The 19,797-nt window shown below is 33.8% G+C and overlaps 1 protein-coding gene across 5 annotated transcripts in view; it reads left to right on the top strand.

Annotated features, from left to right (window-relative positions):
* GRIK2 (glutamate ionotropic receptor kainate type subunit 2) overlaps nt 1–19,797 on the top strand; it is a 341,691-nt gene that overhangs the window by 106,229 nt on the left and 215,665 nt on the right. For all 5 annotated transcript variants that reach the window (XM_015858743.2, XM_015858741.2, XM_015858742.2 and 2 more), the window contains 2 exons: nt 7,407–7,574; nt 11,945–12,202. In XM_015858743.2, the coding sequence (XP_015714229.1) occupies nt 7,407–7,574; nt 11,945–12,202 (426 nt within the window). The remainder of the gene's footprint in view (nt 1–7,406; nt 7,575–11,944; nt 12,203–19,797) is intronic.

Here is a 19,797-nt window from a genome sequence, read left to right as displayed (position 1 = left end):
ATGCTTATAGTCTGATAGTTGGGGCATTACACTGAATATTGAAAGACATTGACTTAGAGTTTGGAAAAAATTGAACCTTTGTTTTTTGTTATACTTTAGAATCTTGTTTATTTGATAAATGTTAATCACTAAACCATCACAAGTAAAATGGAGGAGCCATCAAGTGCAGTGCATCTACATGCATATTGGACTTTAATGTCCATGAATGAAAAGTCTTTTGATTTTAGTGGACTTTTGTTTCACCTTTAGATGCCAAAGGATCTTAGCATGAGCTTCATATATCAGCATATTTCTTTACATAGTTGGTTTCCTATAGCTTCTGGAAGACTTGGTAGTTTTCAAAGGAACTGTCATGTGATTTCTGGTAAGTGCTGGTACTGTTGGCTCTGTGAATTGCTTTGAAGAAATTAGGTTTGCTTCTTCTCTAAGTCCTTCTTGAAAATTTATTATTCTAAGATCAGACTCTGTATCCCTCCTTCATTCCTGAACTATTGGTAGTCTGAATTCTCAAATGTAATACAGGACAAAAATCAGTGTTTGAGAAAATGAATGAATAACAGTTTAACAGATACTATGAAAAAAACAAACAGAGAGTGTAGTATTGTTACCTATGGTCTACATGTGGATTTTGGGGAGCTGGTTTTGCCAATGCTTTTTATGGCTTTTTATAATCAAATGAAATGATCTGTGGTATGCAAATGTTGTGATTAATATCTCTAAGCCAGAAAGAGCGAACATTGGAACTGTTCTTTGCATATCCTATCAACTATCAATAGGTCTTTTGCAATTAGTCTATTTTGAAGTATTTCTGAAAAATCTAAGCATTTTACTATGCATGTTGTCTTCCTTAAATTTTGGAGGAAAAATGTTTTCTGCATGAAGACTGTAAAGGTTTTTATCTGGGTTTTGTCTGTTTTTTGTTTGTTTTTAGAAGAGTGCACGCTGCATTCATAGATGTCTGTACCAGTGGAGGTGACCCACAGTCACTTCTGCCACTGATGAAAAGCACTACCCAGCACCTCACTGTGTTCACATCCATCGCATTCAGCAAGTGAATGCCAATGAGGACAATGTTTTCTGTATGGAGGAATTCGATTACACCCCTTTTCTTCATATTCACTTCCATGTCAGTCATCATTTTTCAGATTGCCCCTTTGCTGCCATCCATCTCACGGAAACAAAATGTGACAGAGTTTTGGTGGGAAGGTTCTACTTCTACTGCCATACCAACAATATCTGCTTCTGATATTGCAGCTACTATAATAAAATAGGTGTTACTTTCAGGACACTGCTCATACACTGATTTATGGAAAAGACTGTAAATGAGAAAATTTTCTATCTGCTTTTAATTTATGGCATGAAGGTAATTTTAAAAAATTCTGTTCCTGAGTGAAAAAAACCTACATCAGATGTACTTTTATTCTGCATTTATGGGAAGAACATATCAAAGCAGACAATCTTTATGAAGGTTTTGGAACCCTATCTGTAGCTGTTCAATCCATAACAGGATCTGAGACAGAATTGCCAGTACAGACTTGATTACAGCAGCCTTGATTGCTGCACACTTGATTCCAGAGAAGATTCCTTCAGCCAGAGACCCTGATCAATTAATTCAGCACAGCAGCTGCCATGCCCCCAGCTTTCAGTATCATCCACACTGTCAGTGATGTGCCACCAAATCAGTCAGAGTCTGTTCTTGAGGACTTCTGGTAAGCTGTCCTCATGGACAAGGTACAGAGCAGAGTTGGAAGATCCTTAAGGAAACTTTTTTCAAGGTGCAAGAGCTCTCCATCCTCAGGTGTAGCAAGTCAGGAAAGAAAGGCAAGAGTTTGGCATGGCTGAACTGGGACCTCCTGATGAAACTGAAGAGCAAGAAGAAAATGCAAGACACTGTAAACAGGGGTGGGTGCTGTGAGAAGAGTATAAGGAAGATGTGAGGCTGTGTAGGGATGGGGTCAGGAAGTGCAAGGTGTAGCTTGAACTGAATGTGGCTAGGGATGCCACAGAGAACAAGAAAAGCTTCTACAGGTACCTCAACCAGAAGAGGAGAGTCCAGGAGGGCATATTGTCCCTAGTGAGCAGTAGAGGCAGGCTGGTGGCAACAGACAAGGAGAAGGAGGCTGAGATATTTGACAATTTTTTTTGCGTCAGTTTCCCCTGATAACAGATCACAGACTATAATGTAAAAGTTATAGCTGTTAAAACAGATATTTATCAAGATGTTTTGATATTAAGAAAAGAAACTTCATCTTATATCCTCAAGTTAAAACATGAATTATAATTACAGCTGTTTCCATAACTTCACTGATGTCAACAGTGTTGTACTAGAATGAGTTCAGGTTTAAATTTTTCTTTTCTGTTTTCATATATGTAAACTATCCTAGTAAATTCATGATGCCAAACCAGCAAAACTTTACGACTCTGTACATAGCTGATACACTTTCAGCAATATGGATTCAGAAAATTAACTTGTCAACAAGCTTCATTTCAATTAATTTGACAGAGTATGACCTGAGGTAGAGTGGTCTTCTGTTGTATATTTAAATGTTTAATTTTTCAGAAGGAACAGACTATATAATAGCCTGTAGCAACAGTAATTAAATAGTGTTCATTTCTATTGAAACAAACTTGGGAGTGTGGTAGAAACAAAGGATATCAGCCATATTTGATATTTTATTTTGTTATAGTTTTGCTCTATACATTTATTAGTCAGTTTTTGCAATCTTTGCTAAAATGTGTCCAGATTGATGTATTTTTTCCTCTGGCCTTTTCTATTTGAGCAAAATGATTTGAAAGTCAGAAAACCAATATGGTTTGTAAACTGAACTGAAAATGTCAGTCACTGTTTGATTGCTTTATTTTTTTTTTAAATTTATTTTTATTTATTTATTTTTTAATTTTGAAAAGCTTTTTAAAGAATAATTTTAGACTCACTTTTTCCCTTAAAGATAATTATACATATGTTACTCATACTAATTTTGACACTATGTAGTTTGTCCTTTTTAATAAAATGTTACTATCTTTGTTTGTTTGTTTGTTTTGTTTCAAAAAATTTACTACTTAAACCTATTTATTATTATTTATTTATATTTACAACTAATTTTGTTTATTTATTTATTTATTTTTCCCAAGCTGTTAGGCAGCGATAGGCATTGGCTTGGCTGATTCTCCACATATCAATGGCAAGATTTATGACTCTCCTGTCTGCTTATCTGAGAACATGCAATGCATTCCTCAGTTTGACTGCTAATAAGGCTAACCTGAATACGAAGTCCATTAGAAATAGAAGAGAAAGCCTTCTTGGGTGGGAACAGCATGACTCATTATAATATTCCAGGCAACAAATTGGACCTGAGGAAATGGCTGCAAGTTGTACCAGAGGAGGTTTAGATTGCACATAAGGAAAAGTTTTTTATGTCAGAGACCAGTCAGGCACTGGCATGGTCTGCCCAGGGTGGTGGTGGAGTCGCCATCTCTGGTAGTGCTCAGGAGGCATCTGCATGAGGAGCTATGAGATATGGTTTAGTGGCTTATGGTAGCAATGTTTATGGGTAAACTGATTAAAAACTGTGCTACCCTGAATGCAGTAACAAGGTGGTCAAAGTTAGCAGCTACTAGTTAGTCTGGGAGAGTCTGGCATTCTCAGTTATTTTGTGTATTGGTGGGATGTGGTGCATTTTAAGAACCTGATGATTCAATGCGCTTAGTGTGAAGTTTAAGACTGAACCTACCTCTTTCAGCATTCAAAGTACTGAATCATGGGATATTGCTTCCTTACTGCTTCAGCAGACATACAGAAATAGCCTAAAACTGAAATGAAAGTTTGACATTGTGAAAGTTAGAAACTGTTAGAAAACAAGTATATGACATAATTATATTCTAAGGTTATTTTTAATTCAGCATCCATCTAGCATAAAATGTTAAATAGTAGTAACCAGAAGCTATATTTTCCTTCCTCCCAGAAAAACACTCTAATCATAGCACAACAGAAACAGATTGTCCTTTCTAACTGTTTTCCTTAGGAATGGAAATTTACTTTGATGAAGACAGACCATGTGCTGCCACCTTTGAGGGGATGCATTTATCATGAAGACAGAGAATGTGTGAATGAGAGAAGAAAATACTGAGTGGAGCACATGGGAAATTATACATAATGTTGCTACTCGCTGGAGTTAGGGACTTTGGCATTTTCATAAAATTGTCTTTTTATGTGATAGACTATCATTCCCATTAGGAATTAAATGAATATGGGAGGTAAAAATCCATCTTTATTTTAGATATCCTGGCTGCATCTTTGATAAGTTATTCCCCATCTCAAGACCTTGACATGACAAGAATGAAAAATGCAAGAATAAAGAAGGAAGATTGTATCGAGTTTCGGGCAAATATAAATTAAAGAAGAACTTTTTCCAGTGGAGGGGGAAAAACAAAACAAACTGACAAAACAAACAAACAAACAAACAAAAGTATAAAACTTGTATTTTATGGCTCTGTCTTGCTGAAGTGCCATATGCTTTTTGCTGCCGGGCACCTTGTAGTGGCAGGGACCTCAGCCATTCTCTGGTCCAGTCCCAGCTCAAGCTCTTGTCTTCTGAGTGTATGTCATAGCTTTGCACAGGTAAATCTGATTCCCCTTGGAGATGGACACCCCTGCCTCCATGGTGCTAGTTCCAGAGCTGCAGGGAAAAGTTTCTCCATGGCAGCTGTGGCATATGGGCAAGCCCATTGCTCAAGGACGTTATGGTTCAGACCAAAGTCCGCCCAGTCCAAGTGGTTGTGGTTGCTAGCAACCTGTGTCAGGTGCCCTGGGAAGAGCAAAGAAACAAGTCTTCCAAGATGCATGCCCAGCAGTGCCTAGTTTAGCTGTTGGAGTAAGGCAGAAGGTACTCTAGCTTCTCAGCTACAGCCACAGAATGTGAAAGAGGTAGCAAATATCATGAGGCTAGCAAAAATTCAGGTAGGAATCCTGGGGTCCCTTTTCTAAGTGGAACATTTTGAGTTACAGAGTGGATGGCAATGCTCATGAATCAAGTGTGACCTCATGCTTCTCATAGGGATTAGAAACTAAGCAATTAAGAAGGACTGTAGCCATCTACAATACTGTATGTCCTGTTTTGTTGAGAGCTGAGATAGCTGGATTTGTTTTTGAAGGTCCTTTCCATCATAAATTATTCTATGATTCTAGAGTAAAAATTGCAAAGAGAAGAAAGGTACTTTGTATTGCGTATTTCTTTTTATGAATCCTTTGTTGCTTAGGATATAATATTTTTTTATAGTGTGGTATTATTTATTCAAAATTTTATTGAATAAATGTTTTTCAGATGTCTCTAGGAAAATCTTTTAGCTTTTTGCAACTTTTTTTTTTTTTTTTTAAATTTTAACATACAATCTTTCTATTTATAATAGTTACTTTTAAAATATTTAGATACTATAAGCCTTAAACAGCACAAAATCTTGTCTATTAGATTACATACTCCTGAATATTTTATTAAATTCTAAAATCAGGAGATTGCTTTCATGTTGATATTACTGTTTAAATAAATGTGGTTAATTTTTCAGTTTTAAAGTGTACTAAGTCCATATTTGCCTTTCCATTTTAGCTTCACAATACTGTTAGTATTGGCTACCTATTACATATATTCTTATATGCTCAATTGGGTGAATAATTCCTTGATATATCTGGATTATTCTCAAGTGTTTGCCTCTCCTATAAATGCTAGTTTTAAAATAGTTATTTGACAATTCTCATTTCAGTGGTTAATACTTGTTCAGCATCTGTCCCTAGAGCTCTCACTAGGAATTTAAGGGCTCCCATGCTGGAAAAAAATAACACCTGTTCTCCATATTCTGTTGTGAAACAGGCTGGAAGAATCAAAATGTTTGTAAATCCAAAAGTCCTTTTTGTGTTTAATAATATATGTGAGGGAAGCAGTTAATAACTAAATACACATTATTTCTGCTTTAGAAATGATTTGTCTAGTTGGGTGCTCAACAAGACTTTTTCCAAATTGAGGTTGTTTGCTAAGTTTGGTTTTAGTTCCTATGCTCTTTGATACTGAGAGTTTCTTTCTGAGGGACCAAGGTAAGAATTTTTTAGATAATATAAAGCCAGATAACAACATTGCCTCCAAAATTACAGTGTACGTGCTAGGAGAACATGAATGAAAAACTTTTCTGTGATGTAATACCTTGCTTGTCCTAGTTGCTCTTATTCACAGGTACTGTTAACATAAGAAAAGAAAAGGCCATAGGGAAGCTGACCTTTATTTTTTATTTTATTTTATTTTATTTTATTTTATTTTATTTTATTTTATTTTATTTTATTTTATTTTATTTTATTTTATTTTATTTTATTATTTTATTTATTGAGGCATTCCGTGCCTTGGGAAGAACATAATTTTAGATCACTTTTTATTGACACCCCATTCTTTGCCTTTCCAGATCAAAGAATAAATGGTTATCCCAACATATATGTTAATTCATATTGCGAGAATGGTGATGTCTTATTGCAAGATGAGAAGGACTGATGTGCAATATCGTTCAGCAATCTTGCTTGGTTCATTTAAGATTAAGGCCATTCTAGGAACTGCCTGTCTTCTGAGGTAGATTGTACTCTGACAATGCATTTAGGAATGCATTCAACATGAGATCCAGCTTTGTGCAGACTATAGTTAATTCCTCTATTTGTTGAGAGTAAGATTAGCATGTACACCGAGGTCAGTGCAGTTGAGTACAATCTGAACCTCTCCTCAGCATGTTAATTTGTTCAGGCACGCAGTCATTCTAAAATGTGCATAAACCTTCCTGACAGAATCTGAAGCATCCTGCTAATATTCTCCTTCACAAGTTGCAATTCCAAGAGAAATTTCCACTTCAAGATAGCTACATAATGAATAGACTCCAGAAATCTTGCCCTGCATGCACCTATGATCTGAAAGTGTGAATTTGATCTTTTCAAGTTTGAGTACATATAATAATAATTACATGTTCTTCATCCCTACAGTTTGTTCTTCTATATAATGTGATTATTTTATACTGTTATAGTTTTTTATTCATACTAGTGAAGAGAGTGTCTTTAAAATAAAAACAACAATTAAAAAAATAAACAAACCAAAATACCCAAACCAAGAAAAAACACCCAACATAGTTTCTTTAAGGTAAGTCTGATTAAAATATAATGCTTTTGGGTTATAATTTGCCCCAAATCTCACTGAAATAATGAGATATTTTTTACTAACTGCACTATATCAGGTTTATTAGGTTAAAAATATTCTATATCCTATATATAGGCTGAAGGAATTTTTTTTCCAAAATGATAATAAAATTGTTCTTGTATGCCATTTTGGCTTACTAGTGTTTTTTGTTTTTCCATTCTTTCTTTTTTTCTTTCTCTCCCTCACCACCAGGAGGTATTTTTGAGTGTGTGGAATCTGGTCCAATGGGAGCAGAAGAATTAGCCTTCAGATTTGCTGTCAACACAATCAACAGAAACAGAACTCTTCTGCCAAACACTACATTAACATACGACACCCAAAAGATAAATCTCTATGACAGTTTTGAAGCATCCAAAAAAGGTAACCTTTTGCATATTTAATTTCTTTAATCAGCAGCTAAGACTCACCTGCTTTACCTACCTGAAAAAAATGTCTGTCTGTAAAGATATTCAATGACATTGATATTAGCCACAACCTTGTACAAAGGAATGTTTTAAAGATTGCCCCTTGAAAGCTGTAATGGTAACTGTTCTAATATTATGTTATTTAAACTATGTTCCCACTACCCTGTTCAAAAACTGTTTCTTTAAAAGTTTAAAATCTGAAATATTTATTTTTTTTTCTTGAGTTTTGTGATGAGGGTGTTTTTGAGATTTGGCCTTCTGGTGTCAGAAAACACTACCTTGATCCATTTTTTTTTTTATTTTTTTTTTTTTCTTCTGGAAAAGGCCAAGTGTTCCCTACTTGCAATGATCTTGGAAAAGGCTGAGACTTCAGTGATATAGTCAAGACTATATACCATTGAACATATTCAGACTGACTTATTTCAGAACTGCTGGTTGTGCAACAGAACCTGCTGTTGCACAGATAGTCCTGCAAGGGCTGCACAAGCTGTAATGTTTCAGTGACTTCCTCACCCTTGTAGGAGTTATCCGTGGGTTATGCTTTCTCCAAACATAAAATACTTCTCTATGAAGAAGTTAACATTTTATGGTTGAGAATATGATTTAATTCAGTTGACATTACCCGTCAAACTTAATGAGTTAAATAAAATTACCTTAATTTTAATACAATTTTAATACAGAAGCAGTTTCCAGCATCATTGGAGGAAAGCCTGCAAATCCCTCTCCTTCATTAAGGCTGCTCAAAATCGGAATGTGAATTTTTTATGGCTTCATGGCTAAAATCTCATTCTCAGATATTTACCAAGGCTCCAATTCAGTTTTAGGTATTCTTTCATGTTAGGAGCATCTTCAGAAATATCTTTAACATATACATCTCTCACATAGTTAATCAGGCATGTGTTGCAAAAGAGAGCAAGTAGTTGTAGTTTTGCTCATCTGATATGAACAAAGTGTATAACTAAGCTTGAAAATTAAGTCTTTGCATAAGTATGTTGCTAGGAGATGAATGTAAAAGCATCATCATCAGATGATTTTCTTCAAGATTATAAAATATTATGAACACTTCTTCCTAAATTTTCTGATCTTTGATTCTCACAAACAATTGAAGTTATGAGCTATTGCTTTACATTCTGGTCTCCAATACTGTGATGCCACGTGGAAGTTATACTTTATCACTGTCTTACTGTAGAAAGCTGAAAACCCAGTAAGTCCTATATGTCCTTTTTTGATTGAAAACCCAAAACTTCATGAGAGAATTTAAATTAAATTTTTACATGGTAGTACACATTATTTAATGGTAGATTTTTTTATAAATTGCAATGCAAATTCCGTATGAATGATTATGCAAATGATTCATATGAATACTTAACAAGAAAAAGTAAACATGTATTTCTTATGAGAGGTTCAGACCTTAAATCCTCCGAGAGATCTGGTCCCCAACATTTCTCTCTAACTGAAAAAAATACACAAGAAGAGATTTTTGTTGCTACGTAAAATGAAAACTTCTGATGCTACATTAGAAATGCTGGCTAGGGAAATTCTGTTATGTCAGGATGAATGTGTATGAAGTACATTTTTATAATGGAATACAATAATGATTACAAATCAATTTAGATTGATTATACTGATTGATAAATACTTTTACCTTTTATTTGCAATATGTTGAGTTTATCTTGCTAATCTGTTTGTTTCTCAAATTAACTATTTCAGTATACAGCTGTTGATGCTTGGTATCAGAATAGACAATATCTCTGTATGGAAACAAACATTTTAATTGTATTATACTTTGATCTTCATATACTTCAATTTTCATATACTTCAGTATATGAAAAATATTATGGACTAAACATTTATGCCTAGCAAAATGATTCATTTGCAGCAGAGATTGAGAAAGGATGTATGTTATCTCTTTAATGAAGGTTTTTTGGACAGTTATTCTGATGAGATAAAGAATGTCCTGGGCGGCTATTCTTTCCATCTCAGCCAATAGAATGAATCCTTCATTCTGGCCCCATCATTCTCTGCTCCTCCTCATCTTCCAGCTTTAACTACTTCCTGATTCTAATGCATTCTGCCATGTGAAATTTAATTGAATAGTTTGTCTTCATCCCTGAAGGAAGTAGGAAAAAGTGAAGAAATCTGTTCTAAATTTTTAATTTTTTAAAGTATCTTCAGAATTGACAACTCCACTTCTAGACCTTACTTAGGGGTTGCTTGGAGATTGCAAGCTAGCCTTAATATTGCTATCTCTTGATAGAATAGCTGACATTAGAATGACAAAATGTTATCGATTGGATATATTTATCTTTCTTGTTTGCATCTTGCAAATCTTTACTAGTCAGGCTGTATGAAAATCTGTGTAATCTTTCAATACTCATAGCTTTTTGCTTCATCAGTTCACAGTACAGCCGACTATATGGATGCTGACAGGTACTTTAGTTCAGAATAAAAGGCTAAAGGTTAATATAAAAAGGTTCATTTTCTTATGATGACTCCAAAGCAGAGTTTTAACAATGAGATTGAAGCATTTGACTCATTTTGTGGTTCATGATTATGTCCATTAGTGAGCAGGCAGGTGCTGCATTAAAAAAATAGCCTGTTTAGACTTCTTACTAGCACATACTTTATAAGCTGAATACAGGCTAAATATCAATGTGATTTTAAAAGTACTGTACAAAAAAGCAACCTGAAAGCAAGATGATATTTCCAAGATACTGTTTCAGAGAGGAGTAATGTAAATGCAAACAAAATATCCTTCAATGCACTAGAAAAATTAGTATGCATCTGATAGAGTTGTATTAAATCACATGTGAAAGCATGGCATTATTCAAATCAGAGAAACAGAAAAAAAAAAAGCCCATTGAAAAGCCATCTGGTAGCTATTGCTGTTGTTAGTGATCCCATTTACTGACATTTGCATAAAGCTTGTTGATTACTCTTAGGAAGGGCAATATTAGCATAAATGTTTTTTTTATCAGGCTAGTCATTTAGGCCCTAATCCTATGCTTAGTAATGCAGTGGAGATCTTGTGTGTATAAGTTCATTTAAAGCACCAATACTCTGCAAGAATAAAAAGGTGTGCCAGCACAATTTCTGGAATGCACTTGAAAGGCTTGCTGTATTTTAATCACGCTAAAAAAGACAGACAAGACACAATTTAAAAATAAATAAATAAATAATTTCAACTTACTGAGGAAAAACAATGCAGCAAAATGTGTTTCCACTGCTTGCTTCCTCAGTTGTGTGGGACAATGATGGTGATGTAAAAATACTAAGTAATCTAATCTCATATAAATACATTCATATTGGATTGTGGAGATACTTTCCCTTGCTTCTCTCTACCAAAAAAGATGTTTCCTCAGAAAGGCAGAATCTGTTGAGTTTCAGAACCACGTGCTCATAAAAGTTATGTCTATAGCGGTGATCTGAACAGGAACAAGGCATGGACTGAAAAACTATTCTCTACTGTTGCTTAATTTTCCTAGTTTCTTTTTGCAATGTGCCAACTCATCCTCTGAAAGATAATGTTGGAGCATACCATGGGAAATAAAATAGGTGAGATACTATTGAAGCATGGAATAGATGGGGCCATCCTATATTGGAAAGAGGAACACTAAGTTACTTTTGCTTGGCTGTGTCATGCCAGTGATTCTCAGGGCCAGTTTTATTTTTTAATGTAGCTGTAGTAAGACAGGGTATCTCCAGAATTTAAAAATGAACTCAGACTTTTTTCATTAGCAAATAGAAATTTTAATTTTCTTTTAGGGAAACCATTTGCCATTAAATTTTTCAAGCCAGCTAACATGCTTTTCAGGCATAGAACTGTCAGTTTAAATGAAATTTGTCATTTGCTTTATACTTAACTGGAATCCACTTGACATGCACATTTCCTGAGTAACTAGGATCTCAACAAAAATAGTGTTGATGAATTGAGGAAGAAGTTAAATTTTAAACAGCCTATGTTAGAATACTATCGCATATGGCCCTTTTCCAAATTTAATATGAAAATGAGCATTAATATCTTATCAGCATTTTTCAAAGTATACACATATGCTGGCATTTGTGACTTCCGCTGACATAGAAGTGTTTGTTAAATGTAGCTGAGCACTATTTAGAAGTTAAGCATTGTTTTTCATCAGCTCACAGTGAAATTTAGAAATGTATTCAGAAGTTGAAATCTATGGAAGTGTTAAAGAAGAAAGGAGCTTTCTCAACAGTCAAGTTATATTTCATGGAGAACCTTTTATTTAATATAAATTGTGCAATACCTTCTGGCACACTGCCTTCTTTCCTCTCATTACTGACAGACTTCTGTCTCCCCTTCAGCCTGTGATCAGCTATCCCTTGGGGTAGCTGCCATCTTCGGACCATCCCATAGCTCCTCAGCTAATGCTGTGCAATCCATCTGCAATGCTTTGGGTGTTCCACATATCCAGACCCGCTGGAAACATCAGGTGTCAGACAACAAGGACTCCTTCTATGTCAGTCTCTATCCAGACTTCTCTTCACTCAGCCGTGCCATCCTTGACCTTGTGCAGTTCTTCAAGTGGAAAACAGTTACTGTTGTTTATGATGACAGCACCGGTAAGACTAAACTGTGCAACTATGTGCAGATATAGTTCTATGAATATATATTCATGCATACAAATAGAAGGATGAGGAGTGTCAGTACTGTTACAGCTTTCTTTTAAGAAAGCTTAATTATAAGAAATTCCATTGACAAGGTAGAGTGTAACAAATAATGCAGATTTGTTAGCATAAGTATTCTCATAATTATCCTTCAGTTGCTGAATTCTGTGTGTTTGAGATTGCAAGTGTCAATAAACCAGTCACGCTCTGTCTGCATTTTCCTCAGTATCTTCACAGTTGCTAACAGCTATGTCTTCTGATTTTATTTAAAACTCAGTTTCTGAAGAAAAAGATGATTACTTGAAAGATGTAATAGGATGGCTGGTCAAATAGAACAGCTACATTGTAGTGCTGATCTTGGCATATTAGCTAAGTTAGAAAATTGATGCCATATTTGTTTGGAATTTCAGTAACTGCATTTTCAGATGCAGGAGCCCTGATTTTGGCTCCTAAGAGTTGAAAGCATAGGAAATGTGGAGGCTTGTTTTGTAGATGATTGACTTCATTTAAAAATGAACTCCTGAATTTCCATCAGAAATATCCTAATTTGATACTTTTACTTCATACTCACCCTAAAACTTCTGGTATGCCCTGGCATTGATATTTGGTTTGAGATTTCAAAAAAACCTTGTCTGATTTGCAGCTAGTCTGCTGGAGGTTAGAACTACTGGCTGGTAAGAGGTAATAATTTCTTCAGTGTTTTTTGAACTGACTCTGACAAACTGTTCTAATTGTTCTGTGAAAAAAGAAGTTTATTGATGATGTTGATGATTCAAATAAGAAGTTCATGTAGCTAGTAAATGGTGAGGAAGAAACAGAAGAAAAGTAAGAAAGTATCAATGAAATTTGGAGGCTGTCTTTTTGATGAGGGTAGAGTAATAAAAACAATGCTCAGAGAATGGGGAAAGGTGTAAATATTATGATAAGAAGTAATGCCTTGGTTCTATCTTAGGAACTGAAAAAATTGGTTAGCTGAGTCTGTTCTTTCAGGGAAAAACAGTCTACTTTTCCTGTGAATCTCTGTTTGAATATTACTACACTAACCTTTTTTTGGCTCCAAATAGTATCTAAGTTCTGCTTTCTTCTATGTCTTCCTTTCTCCCTTCATCTTAACTCTCATGAGACTTTTTTCATTTTGTCCATCTGTTGTACAAACTAAAAATTAGAATCAGGCTCTTGAATTTTTTATTTATTTAATTATTTTGTTAGTCTGAAGGCAAGTATTTCTTGCAAGGTATATTCCTTTTAACTAGAATTTCCCATAAAAGATCTAGCAAGAATTAACAAGAGATTGGTTAGTTTTTATTTCTTTTTTTTTTTCCTTAAAGTAATTTATAATCTCTTAGTTAATTAAATACCGCCAAACTGTCCCTGGATACTAATTAAGTCCTTTCAGTTTACAGGTTTGCTACAGTCAATTGTCATTAGGAAAGAAAATGGGAAAAATGACAGCATGTTCATTCGCTGCATGTCCTAATAGTTTTAATTGATTTAATTTTAATTCTTAAAACAGCGAAGTACGTTCTTCAAAATACCAAAATTTCAAGTGCATATTGCAATCTGTCCTAAGAAAAGTAAGGCAGATAGATTCCAAATAAGCTTTTACATCCCAAACAATTCCAAAGCAAAGTATACATGGATGGTTAGATGTTGGGACCTTTAAATTATACTGGCACTTGTATTGGCAACTAATGTTTTATGCAGATCAAGTTGATGTAAACAGGGTTTTGAGATTTTTTCTTAATTAACATTTGTTTTGGTCTTGAGTGAATGAGTATAAACACCAAAAATCTGTTGCATCTGTGAACCGAAGCCAAAATAAAAGCCTGAGAAATGGCTTCAGAAATGAAAATGTTTTATGATGGTCTTCAGTGTTGAATACAGTGCTTTAATTCAAATGAAGGAAAAAGATGCCATTTTGTCGATATTTTTTACAATGGTATATTAGTAGCACTGATTTCTAAATAAAACTATTTCCTTCCTGGGACTAGTATAAAAATTCACATTATCTAATTTCTATATTTCCCACATCTTATTTCTAGATGTGATATATCTTGAGGATGTTTTTTTCCATACTGTCAATTTCCAAGTATTGCAGATTTATATTGAAATGGTGAATATCTTGCAGAAAAAGGGTATGTGGTGATGGAAAGTGGGTAACTTTGCTAAAAGATTAAGGAAAAAAGTTTGTAATGGGTTCAAAGTAAATCTTAGCTCAGGAAGAAAATTTGTTCTAAGTATTATATGTTTGAGAAACTTTAAAGATCAGACACGTAGAAGAACAAGGATACATAGTGAGATGGCCCGAAAAAGGTTGTTCATATCTTTGTTTTCCTGTAAATGAATTGAATAACCCCTAATTTTTGTCAAAAGCTGTTCTTCTTCATAAACACATATATATGTCTGTTCTTAGCAGAATGAGAAAGAAGAAAGAAAATGAGAATGCTGGACTGAACACTTGACATCTAATACAATAACAGTGCAGTTTACCTATGCTCAGGAAATAAGACTTTAATCTTGTTGATATATAATAATAAACCTACAAAATGACATTGGAGGCATACAGTAAAATATATTTAAGGCTTGTAAATTTTATATACAAGGGTAAAGTTTGTACAATAATAGATAATATGCAGAAACAGGGAGAGATGTCTTTAATGAAACTGGGGAGCACAGACCACAGTGATCCACATTACAGTAGGAGACATTTGCAGAGACCAGCAATGCAAATTTCTGTAGATCAAAATCCAAGTAAATTAGTTAAGAAAAGAAAAGAAAATTAGTTAGAGGAATTTTTTCTTACTTTCTTTCTTTAGAACCATGTAACAAAACTAACAAAAGACAAAGGTCTCATCTCAGGATGAAATCCATAATTACTTGTTTATAGGGAAGAGGAGTACAGAGGAACACAGTTCTTACTATATTCTTAGAAAGGTCACAGATTCTTAGAATGTATGCTGAATTTTTTAACATTTAAAATTCTGGATGCATGTGTATGTGAAATTCTTAAATAACACTGAAACTGGATAAAACAAACCAAAAGTTGACAAAGGTTCTAAGTTTTCAAATCACTCAAGTAAGACACTTACTAAACACTTTAAAATGATGTATGTTAGGTGGATGATAGATAGTGAATTTCTGCAGTCTGGAAAAGTTAGTAAAACTTAAATTTATTCATGTTAGACATTTATCCAAGCTTTGAAATGTATTTTCTGTTTCCTTAGGTTCATCCATCTGTTCCTAGTAATTACTTTTTTAACTTGGAACCTGTTTAAAATTGGGTAGGATACAGTAAGATTTCTTTATTTTATAGGTCTGTCCTGTGCATTTCTGTCCATGGATAATGCTGCAGTGTTTACATTAATACAATTTAAACATCTCAAATTGATGAATAATTCTCTTTTTAACTTTATAAATATTAAATAACAAAAAATTTCCTCCTTTGACAGGTCAGCTTACATTTTAGGGAATACAGGTTTCAAAAAGTCACACTGTTCTAAGTGGCTTCCTTCTATGCGCATATTAGAGAAATAGTATCCTCTTGCGTCCCTGTCACAAGGATGCAAAAAAGAACAATGAAGCTCTAAAATTTGTAGGTTGGTTATTGTTTTACAGGAAAACTGAAATGACATATTTACAGGCTCCGCGTTCTACCTTGACATAAAAATTATGCATGCAGTCAATAAGCTCACAAGTGCAATACTCGAGAAAAAAAAAATTGTGTTAATTTTTCTTCATATTTTTGTGTTAAGAAAGATGAGCGTTCATCAGATTAGAAGTTTATGAAGATATTATGTGGTAGGAAAGACTAAAAGGAAGTAGGTTTAGTCTAGTAAACAGAAGGTCTTGAAAAGGAAAAACCACACAGTAATAATCCTATACTGTATTTCATGGCATAGTTAAAGAGTTGTTTAAATTAATTACAATTAATCTAGAAACATATAATTTAGAATAAAAGATGCAAGGCTGTGGAATTGTCATCTCCAGAGTTGCTTTTTTATGGCTATGTTCTCTTAACACATTTATGAGATGGAACAATACAAAAATGACAAGTAACCATGAACTCTTAAGTCACTGTCATGACTAGTCCCAACACTACTACTTTCTCTGACTTGTGTAAAGCTGATACTAATGCCTCTACTGAATGAATGTTTAGAGATACTGTATTATGAAATGCTATTAACATACTGTATAGATATTTTTTCCTCAAGTTGAATTAATATTAGCTGTCAATAACACAAAAACTGTATCTATGTAGATTTTTATGTACTTATACCCTTTTGTGCAATTTTAGATTGCTTTCATTCTAGCTTGTTGAAGCAGATGCAGAATTCACCTGGCTGTATTTGACAGTCTGGGCGGGTATCCTCTCTGGAAATAAATAGTCTTCTATATAAAACTTATCAAAGATTCAGAGTGGGATGGGATATCTTATCACAGTAAATAAATATAAATGTATATAAATAAAAGTAAATATTTCTGTGCATTTCAATTCGAGCATTATCAATGCCAGTTATCAAAACCAGTTATTTGATGTTTTTAATGGAGTGAACTGAATGAATATCTAAAAGAGAGATACACTTGTGATGGGAAACAAAGGAGTCTTCAGGCATCTTATGCGTATCAGCTAGAGTTCTGCTCCACATCTGCTCTGTCACTGAATAAGAAAGGGAATGCAGCTGCATAAAAACATCCCCAGTTTAACAGAAATTTCAGATTTGGTTTGGCTGCAAAACTGATAATATTTTTTATATGATTTTGGAGAATGAAGAAATATTTTCTAGACTGTTTACCTACTGCATAGTATCTTTTCAGTACAGAGTGTTTCATGTGCTGTGTCCAGTAATATCATGTGAACATTTAATTAGTAATTCTGTGTTAAACCTGACTGTGGTATTTAGATGTAGCTGATTGTTTTACTGTATTCTTTTTCAAAGAAATTTCTTGTATTATTATTTGATGAAGCTCAAAAATATTTTTTATGGTGCTATATGAAAATATCAGATGTAAAGAGGATTTTGTTAAGCTACTATTTCATTTTCAAGGTGTTTTAGACTATCTACATTTTGGAAGTTAAGAACTACTTTAGCTAGTTTTCTGAAAAGAAAGAAGTTTAATACACTTACTCTTCTTGATAAATGGACCTGCATTGTTCTTTGAGGAGAATTCTTTGGAGATTTAAATTAATTATTTGAAAAGAAAATTAAATGTCATCAAGTTAAACATAATGCATGAGTTCACCTTGTCTTTCAGGAAAACATGTACCAGAGACTCCTTGTTCTTTTGCCAAGAACTGAATTTGAACTTATTGGAACAAGATAAATTATCTGCCTCAATATAAAGTAAACTAAAATTAAGCACTTTAAAGAATTTTTCTAAGGAACAGAAGGAGGACATATTTCCAGAAATCATTGGAATATCAATGAATGTACTCCAAATATTTGTGGGTTTGAATAAACATAAGTATTTAAATTTTATAGAGTGCTGGCTGGGGTATGTATGATCATAATTATTGATTCTTCCCTTCTTGAATACTGGTACATTTTATTCGCTATTTTCAAATAGTAAAAAATGTGAAAGGCAGAACAATTTAACTGAAAATGAAAACAGAAAAATACAGACATGATCTCATGTTTTGCATGTGACATAATTTAAATAAAAACCTCTAATTTCCCCAAATTTAACTATGTTTTCACTACTACAGCAGTATTAGCACATTTTGTTCCTGGTTGGTGGAACCTAGTGAAATGTACCTGTAGTATCAAGCACTTTCTCAATTACTCTAAATCAGACTCAGATCTGATAACCCCACCCTTGTGCATTTTAGTTTCATTCCCAGATTGTTTTTCTCTCTTGCACTCTTATCAGCTCCTGTAGCAAAAAGTTATCTTCTTTAGCCTCCAAGAATAAATGTAGTTACCTAGTGTAATGTCCAGTTTAGAGTGTTCACATATGCCTTCTGTCAAGTCTCTCTTGATTTACAGTTGATGTTATTTCTTTTTAGGTTTTGCTGGAAATGGCTAAACTTATTTTTCTGCTTCTTTTTACATTGATTCTGACAGCTCTGACAAAAGACTGTTTTGTCCTTTGACTGCAATAGATCTCTTTATGCTTTTTACCCTCATTAAACCACAGTACTCGTAGATGTAAGCCCCTTGAGAAATCATACTTCCCAGTGAGTGAAGGTTTTTTGTTTTTTGTTTTTTTTTCCTTAAATTGCTTTATGCTGCAGATGATAAGCAATCTGAGAGAATGAAAAAAATTATTTTCCTCATCTTCTTTGGATGACAAAGACCATTCCATGGACCTAAGGTCTGTTCTGAACTTCAACAGTGCATTGATTCCCTCCAGTGACAGTGTGCGGGTGGCATTGTAGGTCTGTTTCACTATGGTGCTCTAACGTTAAAAGCGTTTTTTTTTTCTCTCTCTTTTTTTTTTTTTTCCCCTCAAAACAGTCTGAACTGGGATCAGCTGTTTGAAACTAACTATAAAACATATGTACAAACATACATGATATGAATTGCTTAGCTTACTTTATTTAAGGAAAAGGATAAAGAAGATTATTTTATTGAACTTTAGTTGTACTTCATGATGAATGAGCAGTAAGGTAAAATGGGTGCTAAGACACAAAAAATTAAGTAATATGCCAAGTACCCCAATGGATATCCGACTCCTGGAGTCAGATCCTTGGTTTTCTTTTTCAGTGATTTTTAAACACAAGGCAACTGAATTACGCAGCTAAACTGAAAATTATTCTCCAACTACTGACATATTTTCATCTAATTAAAACTTCTGAAAAATATTTTCGTTTGAAAGTAAGATAACTTTAAAACAACAACAACAAAAACCAACTTGAATTATTAATAAACTGGTGGTCTGGAAACATTTTGCCTTCTTTATGTGTTTTTGTATCACTGAAGGACCATATGTGTGAATGGTGAAACTTGGAAAGCAACATACAGGAAAATATGCCAACACAACTTAGGGCCACTTAGATTTATACACAAGAGTTCTTGTGGAGAAGATTCAAGGTGGTAGATCACATCTAAAAGAACCCCTATACATCTAAACTCTTTCACCAGTGGGTAATTTTGTCATCCAAAGAAACCTTCAGAGTTCATTCTGTCAAATACTAGTAATATCATGATTTATTTGTGCATTTTTGTTTGCCCTAATAAATCTAATTTCTAATTTCCAGCTCAGGTTTTTCTGAACAGAAGAGCAATGTTCCTTGACAAAGGGTTTGTTAAATAGAATTTACTTTGGCTAACATGCTATTGAATTCAGTTACCATATACTTTTTTTTTTTCTTTTTACTGGTACAGTACTGGTAGTGTAATGACAACATTTTCCTGGTAAGAATAGGAATTAGTCGAAAGAATATATATACACACACGCACATATAGTTCTGTGATTATTCTCTAATGCTTCAAATACAAGTTAGAAAAATCTTGCTAAAATATTAAATTCTAAATCTGGTAACAAAGAGCTATAGTGATTATTTTTGCACTAAGATAAACTTTTCTGGATTACCTGTCTGCAGTGTTCTT

This window comes from Coturnix japonica, chromosome 3 (genome assembly GCF_001577835.2).
Source record: "Coturnix japonica isolate 7356 chromosome 3, Coturnix japonica 2.1, whole genome shotgun sequence".
NCBI classification, from domain to species: domain Eukaryota; kingdom Metazoa; phylum Chordata; class Aves; order Galliformes; family Phasianidae; genus Coturnix; species Coturnix japonica.
This window is presented reverse-complemented; position numbering and strand designations above follow the sequence as displayed.